A 17,173-nucleotide genomic window follows, 5' to 3' on the forward strand; every position below is an offset into this window, starting at 1 on the left:
TGCAACATGCTGCTAAAGGTAAACCTATAAATTTAATCAGCTCCACTGTCAGTCCATAATACGGATTTCAGAAAAAAAAAATGTAAAACTTGGTTAGGGATGGCAGGATTAGATGACTTCCTTGGAGTTATGCTGGCGTCGCACCTTTGCACTGCAGTAATGCAGGATAAAGTGCCTTGCATGCTTATCCACTTAAGGACCGCCTCCTGCACATATACGTCGGCAGAATGGCACGGCTGGGCACAAGCACAGGGTTGTTGGGTGTCTGCCGCGGGGTGGGGGGTGTAGAGCTTGGCATTGGGGGGGGGGGGCTGCGCTGTTGTTGTTTTTTTTTTTGTTTTTTTTTCCAGAAAAATGGCACTCAAACAAATACCGCATTCGTTATTTAATGCAAAATTATTTGTGAATTGCACTTTCAAAACTGATTTACCGCAAGCGCTATTTTACCGCATTTTATTGCCCCTTATTTAACTCTTAGTGAATTGACCCCTTTATTTGCACATATCCGCTATACACTACTGGGGTAACATGCACAGGCTCCATTTTTCCTCCTTTAGTATTCTTCTCTCCCCCTTTACTGAGTTCCTCCTTAGTGTTTTAACATTTTGTCTGTAAGGTTCTAGAAATGAAAACAAGCCTTACCTCCACTCAATATGAGAAATTTTAACACACCTGATTTTATTGGTTAGGGTTCACTCAGTCAGAGAGATACCGCTCCTTACTTGCTTCAAATTATCAAATGATCAATTTCATACTATGATATACCACCACACCAATATTATGTTTATTATTATTTTTATAGAAATGTTTATATTCGTTTTAAGTTATTGGTGTATGGGGGGGGGGGCTTCTGTCAGGGGGCCCAGGGCAGTTAACCCTTTTGCCCCCTTAAAAATAAAATGAATTAAGTAAATCTGGCACTGAGCATAACGCCAGCAAACCAAATTTCAATAGCAAACATCTCAATCATTCACCAAACCTTACAAGTTTGTCTAGAACTTGATGCATATCTTTTTTCTTTTTCTTTTTTTTTTTCTTCTTCAGTGTCTTGTTTCCAGATATGACTTTACCCAGCATGCCCTCCCCATCTTTCTGTTCTCGCTCTGCTCCTCTTGTCCAACATTTTGTCCTTATGTTTTGGCCATCTCTTTGCACTTCTGCTTCCTGTGTCCCACCTTGATTATTCCTCTTTCACCTTCTGTATGAACGTGTTGGGTCATGTTGTACACCCACTATGCTCCTTCACTTCCACAATCTGCTCTTTCTGTCTTCTTTCCCCTGCCGTCTGATATGCACTCACTACCTCTTCTTTCCCTCATACTAACCACGATCTGGTCCCACATGCTGACCGACTGTCCCGGCTCTCTTCACAGTTTATCCACAATCTGGTCCCAGTAATCTTCTATCATGTACTGTCCATCCACTGCAATGAAAAGCAACAGATTTTGAGCACACATAAACAAAACATATTTTTTTGGTTTTGTTGAATACTCCAGAAATTATGTATTGTTTTTACTTTTAGATTTAAGGAATGCCGTTTAGAATATTTACTATTTTTATTCAGTAGTGTGGATTTACTGTTTCATTTTAGTATGCAGATTTAAATCGAAATATGGACGCATTAAATGCATGGAGAAACGCCACCATTCTTAAACCAAATCACAGTTTGGCTTGGAATAACATGATCATACTGCTTGACAATACAGGTAAGCTGTTTACATGATATGTGCTTCCTGGTAAAAGAAAATATTTTATGTCTCTGTGTAGGAATAGCTAAATTTAAACAGCTAAGCAGGAGGTAGCTGATAGCATAAGCTGTCAGCACTTGCCTTTTACTGAGTAAAGTCTCACATCAGGGCCCCCCAGAACATTTCAAAATTGATATACAAATCAAATCTTGCTCTAAGCTTTGCCATTGTATGAATCCTCAGAAAACATAAAATAAGGAAGGGAAGTGCAGGGGGCGCTAGAGAGAGAGTGCCTGTATTACTTGTTTTTTTCAGTTAAGCCCGCAGGGAAGGCTAAATTCAGACTACTATCCTTTGTAAATGTCAATGGCGGGTCTAGTTCTTGCAGGGGGAAAAAGGTAAGGCTGGAGTTCAGGTTTAAATCCTGAATTTGAAAAAAATGTAATCTTGGCTCTCATGATATAATTGAAACTTCTATTATTTTTTTCTATGTAAGCTGTGCATGATGGTCATCATGATGTTGTACAAAAGGTGGTTACAGATGCAACCTTTATGGACATCTGCCCTATGTATTGAGTGCAAGTGTGTTTGCTTAAAACACACCTGTTTTGTTTGGATTTCTGTAAAGTTGGTACTAAAATGCTTGCCATAATTGTGGTAACGCAACAATATTTTGAACCTTTCCATCAAATTTTATTTAACCACTAGCCGACCAGCCTAGTCGGCTTGGCTGAACAAAATCACGTAGGTATACGTCATTTTGCATTTCAGCCATTAGGGGCGCGTGCTCCCCCCTGGTGCCAATGCGCGTGCTTACCGCCAGGCACCCACGATTGCTCGTTACAGAGCGAGAACCGGGAGCTGCTCGAACATATACATATAGAAAGGCACATACAACAACAACATTAGTGCCAACCTGACACTGAACAGTGGTACACTCCAATAGCTACTGAGGATTCCTAGGCAAGGCCAGTAATCTATTCTCCTAGGGAGATTGGCATGGGCAACTGATGATTATATCAATTAACCTGAATGATCTGCATATCCCACACCTTATGGATTTTTTTTTTAGGGCATCCCTTTGACAGATACTGTAAGTGACGTTGTACAATGGTAGCTGGGCATTAAAAGCGGTTGTATACCCGCATTTTTTTTTTTTTACACCTGTAAGGCAAAAGCCATAATGAGCTAGTATGCACCGCACATTAGCTCATTATGAAATACTTACCTTAAAACGAGGTGTAGAGAACTTACCTGGTCCACGCCGAGCGAGATGTCATCTTGCCTGGCGTGTCTTCCGGGTATCGCCGCTCCAGCGCTGTGATTGGCTGGAGCGGCGATGTCGTCACTCCCGCGCATGCGCACGGGAGAATTCATTCCGGCAAGGTCCAGCGGCTGCCAGCCCTTTAGCCGAGGATCCCCCCTGCGCATGCGCCGCTGCAATCAGCGGCGTATTGCGAGGGTAATATCTCCTAAACCGTACAGGTTTAGGAGATATTCTTTATACCTACAGGTAAGCCTTATTATAGGCTTATATGTAGGTAAAAGTGGTAGTAAAGACTTTACTACCACTTTAATTTGTTTCCACTGTGATAAAGTGGGAGCATTTGTGGATTTCCACTGGAGTACAATAATTTTCCTTGCATAAAATAAAAGCAGTACATCTAGGGTTCTTGGGGCTCTGTGGTGAGCTAGGGGGTCCACCAAACCCGGCAGACAAACCCCTACTGTCTGAGGAATCGATATGGTGGTCACTGAGCAGATGCGTGATATTACACCCGCCCAAAATGTTTGAATAAGACGACCATGTCAGAAAAGTGTTTACTTCCTCTTTAACCACTTGACAACCAGGCCTATTTTGGCACTTCTCTCCTTCATGTAAAAATCACAATTTTTTTGCTAGAAATTAATCAGAACCCCCAAACATATCCTTTTTTATTTTATTTTTTAGCAGACACCCCGGGGAATAAAATGGCGGTCATTGCAACTTTTTTTTCTCGCACGGTATTTGCGCAATAATTTTCAAACGCCTTTTTTTGGGGAAAAAAACGGTTTCATGAATTAAAAAATAACAAAACCGTAAAGTTAGCCCAATTTTTTTGTATAATGTGAAAGAGGATGTTACGCCGAGTAAATAGATACCTAACATGTCACGCTTTAAAATTGCGCACACTCATGGAATGGCGCCAAACTTCGGTACTTAAAAATCTCCATAGGCGACGCTTTAACATTTTTTACAGGTTACTATTTTCGAGTTACAGAGGAGGTCTAGTGCTAGAAATGTTGCACACGCTCTAACCCATGCGACGATACCTCACATGTGGGATTTACATATGTGGGCGGAACTTGCATGCGTGTTCGCTTTTGCACGCGAGATAACGGGGACAGTGGCGTTTTAAATTATTTTTATTTTACTTAATTTTTTTTTTTTTTTTTACACTTTTGTTTTTTACATTTTTTTTTTTTTTTTCACTTTTATTTCTATTGCAAGGAATGTAAACATCCCTTGTAATAGGAATCAGTGTGACAGGTCCTCTTTATGGAGAGATGTGGGGTCAATAAGACCCCACATCTCTCCTCCCAGGCTTACAAGCATGAAGTCGTGAAAAAAAAATCACCGATCACATGCCGACAGCCGCGATTGTGGCTTTCTTTACTTCCGGGTACCGGGCGTGACGTCATAGGGCCTCTGACGGTCATAGAGATGACTGGTGACCATCTGGTTTTCTGCTTTCCATTCAATTTGAATTTCAGTATGAAACTAAGAAGAAAACAATAACACCATTTCACTTCCTGTATTCTTCCATTAAAATAACTGGGGGATGTAACAAGATATGTGAGAAAACTGGTGCTGTTCTTAACATCATGCTGGATTTGTGTGATTTTTTTTCTTCCTATTTGAGAAGCTTATTTTTACAGGAGATTTGTTTAACAATTCAATTCAGGATTATAGTGTAAAAAATACTTCTTTATAGTCATTACAGCATACTGATGCTTTGGAATTTACACACGTTTCTTAAATTGAGGTGTGTCGGTATGTATGTGTGTTTATATTATATATAATCTCTTTCCATTAATTGTGGTAAAGTGACCTTTTCCAGTCTAGTTCCTGCCAACTTCAAATGTAATAAGTTGTAGTTTAAGTGTTGTGAATCTAAATGACTGCTTTAGATTTTTTTTTCTGGTTTGTGAAAAATCTTGGCACCTTTTTTCTGCTCTCTTTTGCAATTATGTGTTTATGAAGGTATGCATTTATTCACCAGAATTTAAAAAATATTCTATATATTCCCTACACTATTTTTTCTCGGTGCATCATATTACATTGACGTTTACAGCACAGTCCTTTTTTTATTTATTTTTTAAGATATCGATTTTTTTTTTTGATTTTTTTTGCTGCCTTTGTCCCTTTTTTACTTTTACTTCCTGCTCTGTTGAAAGTGGACAGGAACTGATGGTAACTCTGTCCATAGGGGACAGAGATGGCAACATATAGACCTGTTTAGTAAAGTAAGAATGGAGTATAATGTCTTTAAGGTCTTTATTGAATTTATGTTTAAGGGAGTTCTAAAGTCACAGCATGTACTTTTCATTATTTACATTAAACAAGTGATAGTCGTATTTCTTGATTAGATTTGCAGCTTGTTCTCTGATGTTTTCCTTTTATTTAATATATATCCCATGGTACCTTGCTCAGCACCTTAGACATTTCACAGGGCTAGCCTTCTGATGTACAGACACAGCAGTTCTTACTCACAGGGCATAGTGAATATGTGTCACAGAATTCAAGGAAATGTGTGGGGACCTTCACAACCTTCAAGATCATTCAAATCTTAGTGGTATTAACCACTTCCAGTCTGGGCAAAATCTGGCATTCCTCTCCTACATGTAAAAAAAAACAGCTCTCCGTGGTGGAAGGAGCCAGGAGCGTCGCTGGAGGACCCCATAAAAGGAGAATCGGGGCCGCTCTGTGCAAAACCCTTGCACTGAGCAGGTAAGTATGACAAAAAAGCAAAAAATACCTTTTTACAATCGCTTAAAAAAAGGGGATGAACATGGGACGTGATGGGTCCTCTTTATGGAGGGCTCTAAAGCCTATTAGACCCCAGACCCCGCCTCTGGCCTCCAAAGTATCACTATGATCTGATGCTTTTATAAGCTAGTAATGTCTTGTTTACATGAGACCAAAATTGAAAGTGATGAATATCCTTGTCACTTCTGACATCACATAGTGGGAGGAACAACATCCGTTCTGAACTGGATGCTTCTAGTCGCATCCTTACTGGGCTCCCTGATTGGACAGGAGAACCCAGTAAAGGCGGTGGTGAAAGAGGGAACCGCCTTTAAATATAATCCAGGGGCTCAGCCTACTTTTACTAGAAAGAAAATCACCAGTTCTAAAAGCTGATACCGGCATCATGACTGTAGCTGCAGTTATGATCCTGGTATAACCACGTCAACATTAGGCCATTTATAAATGACCTAGGGACGGAAAGTGGTTAAGCCCAAAAATGTATTGTATTTCAGCTTACCAATCATTAGATGTGGTGACTGCATCAGTTTTCTTTTTACCATCCTTTTCCCTCTGTTTTCTGGCCAGTAACACACCACCTGTGTTGGTGAGAGACAACTCTGTAAGAGGATGCACAGCAGACAGCCGCATTGTCAGTCGGGGGGGTGTTAAATGTATTGGGCAGATGTAGAACCACTAACAAATTGAAGCCAAACTCCAGCTCACATTTTATTATCATTTACAGCAAATAGATGTTTTTGGGATCAAGGTTTTAATTGTAATCACCCCTGGCAGTTGTAAGTGGTTTTTCTCATCAATATAAACTAGTACATTCTGCTGGAGAGTTTGTGTTGTGAAAAACAGACTTGAAAAGCTGCAATATAATGTTTGCTTTTGAGTTTAATACTGCTTTTAATATGAGTAAGCTAGAAAAATTGAAGTTCAATGTGGAAATTAATATATGATTTTACATGTTGACCATAGATCGGCTTTAAAGAAGAATTCCAGGAATGAGATTACTTTAAATGACTTTGGGCTGGCTAGGTTGGATCAAACAAATTATGCAGATGTGTGACAAGGCCTCTTCTGATTAGCCATGATTGTGAGGTCATCCACCCACCTGCCCATGCCAGTCAGAGGAATATGTGCAAATCGTGGATGAAAAGTGTTTGAATCTTGTGGGAAAATATTTACAAATGGACCCCTTGGTTATGTAATCGATTTGCTGCTCACCCTCAGTGGGAGAGAAGAAAGGAAATCTGGAAGAAGGAAGTACAGAAATACTCTTTAACTAAAATTGAAAACTGCTGTAATGAAAAGGCTTTTACACATTTACACAATTTTCCAAAAGTGTACTATACCCTTAGAAAATGCCCAGGGCTCAGATCTCATAATTATTGTGAGAGGTAAACAGCACATCAGCATACTGCAGAAACATATCACTCTTGAGTATAGGAATTGTTTATTCAGTCCCCAAAGTACGTGGATATATCCCTTCACCAATCTTAATGTTGGCCTGTATGCTTTCAACATAAAAAAAAAAAATGCTCACTTAGGTTATCATTTGGCAGAATGAAAAGATCCCCAGTCTACAATATGAATTCAAAAACCTATTACTATCCCATTTTTATTTTCACTGCAATGTGGTCAAAATCCTATTTGATTTTTTTATTTATTTTTTATGGCTTTTTGGGTCACTACTAGGAAGATCCTAAATTTTTGAGCTGTCACTGGAACAGGCAGCAATGAAAAACTAAATAAGTAAACCTGTAATTGTGATGAGAGGGGTATTTTCCTCAATTTGAAGAGATCTCTGCTTAACTGACATGTATGCCTTTGTAAAAGCAAGTTTTGGTTTTATATTGTAGGGTTCTCTGTTGCAATGGTGTTTGCTAATTGTATATATTGTATATTTTGGTAGGTCATTTCAAGAAAGGTGAGAATAAAGTCATGTAAAGTCTTGCATTGCATACATATTTATCTAGTCCGTTTACAGACTCTACATATTGTATGTGTGAAAACCTGGAACGCAAGTGGAGTTGTTACCCATAATGATTGATTAGATACCTTATTTGTTTTACAAGAGGATTACAGCCGAAACCTAGTTGGTTTCAGTGGGTAACAGCTCAACTTGTGGTGTTATTCTTTTTGTCAAGCTTTATAGATGAAATGGTTTAAAACAAAATTCGGTCTCTGATGATGGGCTCAAGAAATTAAGTGTATCCATCCAGAAATTTTGTAGACTTATATTTGTTAGCATTTTATTTAGATTTCAGTAAATACAGTACACTGAATTGTAGAATAGTAAAAAGTTTGATGGGTTGTTGCAAAATGTATTAATTTTGTTGGCACATAACAATATACACCCTTCAGTGCCCTATTCTAATATGTCTGCCACTTACAAGCATCCACATACACATTGTGATGTCAATGTGTTCAGACTTAATAGTATATTGTGAATAGTTTGGAAGACACCACAATATACTATAATTTACTATTTAAGTGTAATTTAACCAAAAACAAGCTTTTTCTTAAGCTTGTATTCTTTTACTTTCATGTGGTCATCAGCCAGGAACACACCTCCTGTCTTAGGATGGCTACTTTCCTTCTCCACTGTATATATTGAGAAGCAACGTGGCCACCCTTATAAAGTGGCATTCTCGAACAGTAGAGAGGGTTGTGTTAAACTGACCAGTAGGTTAAGGTGGACTTTACAAGTGACCAACAATGTAAATCCCAACTCCAGCTAATGTTTTCTTAAGCTGTTACAACAATAGTTTATTTTCCTTTTGGGATAGTGTTTTGTCTTGGCCTTCTAACTGCAACTATTTCTGGACAACTTGGTCAGTTAAAAGAAGATGAAAAACTGAAGTACTGGCTGGATCACAAGATAATAAGCTACGTTACAGGGGGGTGTCAGAAAAACAGACTGCTGTGTTAATGCTAGTGACGGACTCTATCATATGTGTTGTGTTTTTTTTTTTTTTTACTACTTTGGCCATAGGGTCACTTTTAAAGATGAAAGAGGGTGCAAGTCGGGGACCTCAAATAATGTATTGTATTCTAACTCTTGTTCCTTCAGGAAATTTAGCTCAGGCAGAAGCTGTTGGAAGGGAAGCCTTTAAGCTGTTGCCACATGACCACTCCATCACATTTTCTTTAGCCAATGTGCTTGGAAAAGCAGAGAAATACAAGGTTTGTCTAACGTCTAGTATCTGCTACACATGTCTATCAAACCATCTTTGTTTCTACAAAAAAAAATGTTTTTCCTAAAGCAGAGCTTTAATTGTGCCATGATAGTAAGTGTTCTGTAACAAATCCAAACATTTTGCAAAAGAAAATAAGCTGCAGGGTAACTCTACAAACACATTTAGATTTTAATATGTATATCAAGCAACATTTCAAATGTCGCCTCAACTGTTTTTTTCTTTATATGATACATTGGTAGATGTTCTATATTAGCATAGATCCACTATAAAGCTTTTTTGCTGAACTTTTCAGCATAGGTTAGGCATCTGCTGTAAAGTACCTTTTCACAAGTCTACACAACTGGATTTAGACAGGCATGAAAAAAACAGGTGAAGTTTCCCTTTCACGTGAAAGTTGATCAGCCTCTAGGAGCTCCGATTTTTAGGCACAGTGCTGAAAATTTAGAGCAACTGAGTGTGTAGAGCAGGGTGAGACAGTGGATTTTAACCAGTATAAGCCAGGGTCAGCAACCCTTCGATCGCAATCTCGGGTAGGTGACCGGGCAGTGGGGGGGAGGGAGTTGGGTGCGGTATTTACAGAAACGGATCCCCTTTTCCTTCTGCAGCAGCTGAAAGGTGGCGGTGACTCCTTTTCAGCTGCTGCCGGTTCCAGTAAATGCTGCCCCTTCTGTCCAGGTTCTGCTTCTTTCCACTGCCCAGCCCCCTTCCCCTGCAACACAGAACTAAATGGACTCTCCATTTACCTCTATGGAGCGGCAGATTTAAATGGACTTGTGTCTGTTTTACACCCACCTATCTCCCATCCGATTTTCTTTAAAAAAAACAGAAGGGGATCTGTACCATTCTGTCTGGGTTGATCTGATTGGAGGGCCCATAGAGTAGAGCAGGCTGTGTCTGCTCTACATATGCAGAGTGGGCACAGACCTGTCATACGCCCGCTACGCTCATTGTCGCCCGTGACGGTTAAAAGTCACTAAAGTGGCCCTCACGCTTCAAAAGGTTAGACACTCCTGCCCTAGGTGATGGACCTCTTCTCTCTACTGAAAAAAGCTCATCTCTTATTTATTTTTTTCCCCCTTTCTAAAAGATTCCTTAATCAAGACTCCTGGCTGTACCATAGCCACTGCGGCTCCCCTCTGCAGGTTCTGTATTGGTTGACTCCAGCTGAGTTTTGGGGGACCGTACCCAAACCTCAATTACACGAAAATGCTTGGCCTGGCCTGTAATGGTGTTGAAAGCACTGAATCCTGTGGGAGCATGCTCACCTTGGCACATTTTGTTGGAGTTAGCAACAGGGAGCTGTCCAGGGCTGTGGTCTGCCAACAGTGAAGCCCTGTCCCTGAAGACCCTTTTAGGGGTATCTGGGTGAATGGTATATACTCTAAGTGACAAGAGCACTAGGATTCAGTCAGGGAATTCCACTCACTTCAGGTTTAGTATGGTAATCTCTCTCGATAGGGCCCTAGAACCCCATTTGGCCAAGTGTCATCAGTCTGACACTCTGCTTTCCTCCTACAGCCTTCCTCCTATTCTGAGGGAGGATTTTTTGGCCACAGTGTCTTAGTTCATGGGCAGAATTTTGGTACTATTAGAAGTTAAAGCTAATAGGAATCGCACATGAGCCAGTTTTAGTCTTCCTTTGCGAGTCCTTGCTGTAGATCCCTCCTCCTTTCTCCTTCTGAGGAATTGGTTTAGGGTGAATTGTCTATTTTTATTATTCTTATTCAGCACCAACAGTTTGCACAGAACTTTACAATATGATGGCAGACAGCACAGTTACAATATAATTCAGGAGGAATCGGAGGGCTCAGCTTGTTGGAGCTTACAATCAAAGAGGGAAGGTCAAGTGCTACAAAAGGTATTAGCTGAGGGGAATGAGCTGATGGAGAAAATAAAATTAGTTGTAAAGTGGTTGCTGGATAGGCTTCTCTAAAAAGAAGGGCCAGGCCAATCATTGCCTCCCTCCTACCAGAACTTTTTGGACATGCGGGAGGCTTACTTGCACTTTTTTGATCAACGTTTGCTGCCCACTGGCATTTTATTTTTACGTAATTCAATTCCTCATGCCACATGTAGCACTTTGTCCCATCTGTCTAGTTGCCCTGTAATGCTAACTGTGATGTTGGATAGGATGCCCCCCCCCAATTGGGGCACACCTGCCCAACCCCCACCACTGCTACTAAGTAGATGGTTGCTTGTTTAGTAAGCACCTGTCTCCTACTCCCATCATTTTCCTGAGGTAAGCAACAGTAATGTAGCGGGGGGTGTGGCTGACGCATCTTGCATCCCTCTGCATTTCTCATGCCAATGCTTGCCTTGCGCGAGTACTGGGAGGTGGAGACAGGCAGATGCTAACAAAGCTGATGTATATTTGCAGTATCAAGCTGCTATGCACCAATAGGCACCCTGTCTGACATGGTAGCTAGTCTTACAGGGCACCTAGGAAGATGGCACACGGTGCTACATATACTTTGTCCCATTTGTCAATATAAAAGTTGTGATAATTCATTAAGAGATAAATGAGGATACTACTTGTCCTGTTTCAGAGTACTTGGTACATAAGGAAGTTTAGTGCTCTGATGTATTGTCCAAAATTAAGGATACTATTTCTGTACTTATTGATACAGTGCTTTGACCCTGACAAAAGTTACTAACCTGGGTTCTCAAAAAATGTCTCATTATATATACTAGTTTAAAAGTGTCGATGGACGACTTATAGCGGAACTGCGATATTGCAGCGGACAATCGAACACAAACACTTTATGGGAACCAGTGAAACTAACAGTGATCAATACTCAAAATATGCACTGTCACTGTACTATTGACACTGGCTGGGAAGGGGTTAAACATCTAGGGCAATCGAAGGGTTAATGACATACCTAGCAAGTGTTTTTGCGATCTCCAGTCTGAGTTTCTGTCCAACGATCGGTGGGTGTTGGTGGACATCAAGTGCCACTCACCCGCAGATCAGCTTCTGCTGTGAATAATCACAGCGCAAGCGTCCCCACCAGCGGAACGTGTGCCCCTATGTAGGCGGAAGTGCAGAACCGCGTATATATACGTGATCTTGCACAGAAGAGCCGCCCTGTAGCAATAAATCTGCTATGGGGCGGTCAGTAAGTGAATAATCTGTATTGTAAGGTGACTTGCCTCATCCTGGGATGATCTTCACTCCTCCCAAGAATTTTGCTCAGCGATATGCTATCGAATATTGTGTTTAGGGGCTAGGGGCTTGCAGAAACTGCTATGCCTGTTGTGAATCCTTGGGCTCTTATATCTAGGAAGCCACAGGGGAAAAGGGAACTATTTTCACCCTGAAGAAGGTGGCAAAAGCACCCAAGTTTAAAAATCTGCTCCTGAGACAGAGTTAATTTCATTTCATTTCTCTTAGGCCTCTGGGTTCAAGCTTGGAACTTAGTTCTGTCATAAAGCCTATTCACTATTCCCAAGGCAAAGGGAGGCAATCACCTCATACTAAATCTAAAGCTTCTCAACAAATTCCTTCAAGTTCAAGAAGTCTGTATGGAATCTGCTTGGCCAGTCCTTATTTACTTTTATCCAGGAAATCTTCTGGCATCTGTGGACTTCAAGAATGCATAATTTCATATCCCTGTCTTCCAGCATGTCAACTGCCTCCTTAATTTTGCTGTGGGCACACAACATTACCAGTTTGTTTTCCTTCCCTTTGACCTGTTCCCTGCACCTCAGGTCTTTACCAAGGTGTTAGCCCCTGTTTTTGCTCTCAGGGTATCCCCATTTTCTCATATCTGAATGATCTTCTGCTATGGTAACAGTCATCTCAGTCTCATAGACAATGCGGATGCTGATGTTGCAGAGATTTAGATCCTAAATCACCAAAAATCAGTGCAGGATCTGACCCATCCCTTGGGATATCTGGGCCTAATCCTGGATGCGCTCCGTCCAGTGTCTTCCTTCCCCAGAAAACATTTTTTCTAACTGTTTATGTGGATATTCAAAGGCCAGGCTTCTTTTTTGCAGCCTATACTTTCTAAAACGTCCTTAGGAAAGAAAGAAGCTGATGGGGTTCTTGTTTAATATAATATAGTATCTATACCAGCCTCTTTCAACCAGGGTGCCATTTTCAAAGGTGCTTTGGCAAAATGCCTAAACATTTTTCTAAATAGCCCAAAAATTGTCAACAAGCCAGCCAGTGGATCAAGCCTGCCTTTTTGTTACACAGAGTCACAGGATTTTATTGTGCAGCATTACAGTCTTGGACACTGTGAAAGGCCAGTCGCTGGTATCCTAACAACCATTGATGTCAGGAACAAAGATGGTCTCTGGACAGCCGCACACTGAACAAATTGTAGCCTTTATTGAAAAAAGGACAGCACTACAAGTCACAGCAAAGTGAAGTAAAATAAAACCCAACCCATAGCTGAGCTATGACTAAGCAGTAGTGTTAGTGCGAAACGCGTCAGCAGTTGGGTGCTGTGACTTGTAGTGCTGTCCCTTTTTCAATAAAGGCTACAATTTGTTCAGTGTGCGGCTGTCCAGAGACAATCTTTGTTCCTGCTTTGCTAAGTGCTTTGCCTGCACCTGAGTTGTCTGCAACAGTGGATGTTCATTTGGGTTCCCACCTGGAGCGGCTATTCCCTTTAACCATTGATGTCATAAGTTAATAAGAAGGACATCAGGCATCAGATATTCTCTTCCAGTGCATTGTCTACCCTTCTGCTTGTCAATCACTGGCTTTAACTGCTTGGAAGCCTGGGTACTGGGGGATATGGGCCTATATCAGATTTAGCTATCCCATTCCTCTTAAAGACTAGGAAGTCACTTCTTGTATGGTCTACTATTGCACTTGGAAGGTGTTCTTGGTGCGAGTTGAGGAAATGCCATCTCTGAACTCTGTGGGACATCTTCTTTTCTCTGGTCTCAATTTGATCACAATGTGGCCTTGTACCATCAAGGGTTAAATCTCAAGCATAGCAGTTCTATTTTAAAGGCTGCTTGCCTTTTACTACTTAGTGAAGGCCTCAATACAGGGTTTTGCTTATATTGTACCTTCTATGCCTTCCCCAGTGACTCCGTGGGATCTCAGCCCTTCGGAGACTACCTTTTATCAGTCTATTAGGTACATTTCCCTGTCTACTCTCACTCGCAAGGTCGCCTTCACTGTTGCTATCATTTCTGCAAGGTGAGTTTCTGAGTTGGCAGGCTTGACCCTTAAAGAAACGTTCTTGTGTTTCACGAGGACAAGGTTGTTTTTGGGGCCTTTTTTCTTTCTTCCCAAGGTGGTTTCTTCCAATCCGCCTTAACCAAGACTTTTCATGTCCAGCACCAAAACATGCAAGAGGTTTCTCTTTGTTGTGTGGACGTAGTGCATGCTCTTGGAGAATAGACAAGGTAAGACAGAGAAGTCAAATTAAACACCACATCCCAATGAATTAAACAAAACATTTTTAAGGGACAAGAGGTCACGAACCTCAGAACTTTAAAGGTGTTGAATGTTGGGATAGATAATCACTAATACAACATATACAAGAGAAAATTGTATTATAAAGGTAAAAAGCATGAGAACAATTTTACATTCATGTCGAAAAATCACTTGTTCCATTGAAGCATATTGAACAGACACTACCACTCTCAAGATGTTTTGCTCAGCAGAGCTTCCTCAGATTCCAGTGTGGCATTTTTTATGCTACAGACAACAAAAAGTGAAATAAATGCTCATGTTGGTTTACACAGAAACACGTATATTGGCATATATACAATATATTGAGAAAAATATCAAACACAGGGCATAGAAAAAATAATGTATGGGTACAGGAAAAATGAGCCTTACCAGAGCTGCTCTATATCAATGTGTCACTTGTGATTTAAGATAGAAAAATACAAGTTTCATATTCCACGGTTTGCAGAAAAGGACAAAAAAATCTCAAAGATTTTTTCTGAGGAAAAAAACTATAAAAAGGAAAATGTATAGATATATAAAAAATCACAACCATATTCTAATGTTTAGAAATAGGGGAACCCATTTATCCATAATTAGAAAAAAGGGGTAATTGCCTTAAATTAAAGAGATTGAAACAATTTCAGGCTCAAGGATTGTGCTGATGAGATTTACTGAACAGCAGTAAAAGTAAATATTCATCCAGGGTCTGTCAAAGCACCCCAAGATGGAGAAGAAAGGGGGGGGGCGACTGATCCACAGGCTGAAGCTCCCAGAATAAAAAACCTAAAAGGACCAGATGGGGAATCAAATATAGGACAATATTTCAATCTTATCAATAATATAGAGCAATGTCTATAAAAAGGACAAAGCCAATTGTAGCATATATAGAAAATTTATCTTACCGGTATTGGGAGAAGCAAAAAAGTGAAGGGGGATCTAGAGAGAGATTATCTCCCCCCCTCTTCCTTAGTGTCTCCGACAGAGGATCGTGGGTAAATGCCGCCGTTTAAATCCTCTTCTGACACAGCAGCGTCTGACGTCACCGCCATGTCATGGACGTTGTAAGGGAAGTGCATCGCGCATGCGCCAAAGTTTGTTGACGATGCATAGGTGACGCTGGAACACATCCTGCCTACGGCGGCCATGTTTAAAAATCTAATGCCCACAGGAGATGGACACAGTGGGACATAGCCTGAGTGAGCAAAAAGGAAAAATGCAGAACAAGTCTGCATGTACCGATTCAACAGAAACGGCATTAACCACTTAAGACCCGGACCAATATGCAGCTAAAGGAGTTTTTACAATTTGGCACTGTGCTGCTTTAACTGGTAATTGCGCGGTCATGCAATGTTGTACCGAAACAAAATTTGCGTCCTTTTCTTCCCACAAATAGTGCTTTATTTTGATGGTATTTGATTGCCTCTGCGATTTTTTATTTTTTGCGATATAAACGGAAAAAAATGAAAATTTTGAAAAAATATTTTCTACTTTTTGTTATAAGAAAAATCGAATAAACTACATTTTAGTCAAACATTTAGGCCAAAATGTATTCAGCCACACGTCTTTAGTAAAAAAAAAAATCGCAATTTATTGTTTTTTTTGCAAAAGTTATAGCGTCTTCAAACTAGGGTACATTTTCTGGAATTTACTCCGCTTTTAATTTATGACTGCCTATCTCATTTCTTGAGGTGCTAAAATGGCAGGGCAGTACACCCCCCCCCCCCCCCCAAATGACCCCATTTTGGAAAGTAGACACCCCAAGTGATTGAATAATGACAAAACTTTGTGACAAAAAGCGAGATCTGCAAACTACTCACCATACCTCTCGGCAAATAGCTTGGGGTGTCTACTTTCCAAAATGGGGTCATTTGGTTTTTTTTTGTGCCATCTGGGCATTCTATGGCTTCCGAAACTGTGATAGGTAGAGGAGTGAAATCAAAAATGTATCTCCGTACGCAGCTAGGCTCCCAAAAAAGTCTCACACATGTGGTATCCCCGTACTCAGGAGAAGCAGCAGAATGTATTTTGGGGTGTAATTCCACATATGCCCATGGCATGTTTGAGCAATATATCATTTAGTGACAACTTTGCGCAAAAAAATTATATATATTTATTTTTCCCGCAACTTGTGTCAAAATATAAAATATTCCATGCACTCGACATGCCTTTCAGCAAATAGCTTGGGGTGTCTACTTTCCAAAATGGGGCCATTTGGGGGGGTTTTGAATTGTCCTGGCATTTTATGCACAACATTTAGAAGCTTATGTCATACATCACCCACTCTTCTAACCACTTGCAGACAAATCCCTTTCTGACACCGTTTGTTTACATAAAAACATTTTTTTTTTTTTTTTGCAAGAAAGTGAAGTTGAACCCCCAAACATTATATATTTTTTTTTAAAGCAAAGGCCCTACAGAATAAAATGGTGGGTGTTGCAATTTTTTTCCCCACACAGTATTTGCGCAGCGATTTTTTTCAAACACATTTTTGGGGGGAAAATACACTTTTATTTTTTTTTATTTTAAAGCACTAAAACACACTATATTGCCCAAATTATTGATGAAATAAAAAAGCTGATCTTAGGCCGAGTACATGGATACCAAACACGACATACTTTAAAATTGCGCACAAATGCGCAGTGGCGACAAACTACATACATTTTTAAAAGCCTTTACAGGTTACCACATTAGATTTACAGAGGAGGTCTACTGCTAAAATAACTGCCCTCAATCTGCCCTTCGCGGTGATACCTCACATGCATGGTACAATTGCTGTTTACATATGACTCCAGACCGACGCTTGCGTTTGCCTTTGCGCAAGAGCAGGGTGGGACAGGGATGCTTTTTT

At 40.4% G+C, this 17,173-nt stretch overlaps 1 protein-coding gene across 1 annotated transcript in view; it reads left to right on the forward strand.

Annotated features, from left to right (window-relative positions):
• The window catches only part of TMTC4 (transmembrane O-mannosyltransferase targeting cadherins 4), a 132,736-nt gene that overhangs the window by 102,097 nt on the left and 13,466 nt on the right, over positions 1-17,173 (forward strand). Inside the window, 2 exon segments of the mRNA XM_040336162.1 lie at positions 1,592-1,706; positions 8,780-8,892. Coding sequence (XP_040192096.1) covers positions 1,592-1,706; positions 8,780-8,892 — 228 coding nt within the window.

Source organism: Rana temporaria, chromosome 2 (assembly GCF_905171775.1).
Source record: "Rana temporaria chromosome 2, aRanTem1.1, whole genome shotgun sequence".
NCBI classification, from domain to species: Eukaryota; Metazoa; Chordata; class Amphibia; order Anura; family Ranidae; genus Rana; species Rana temporaria.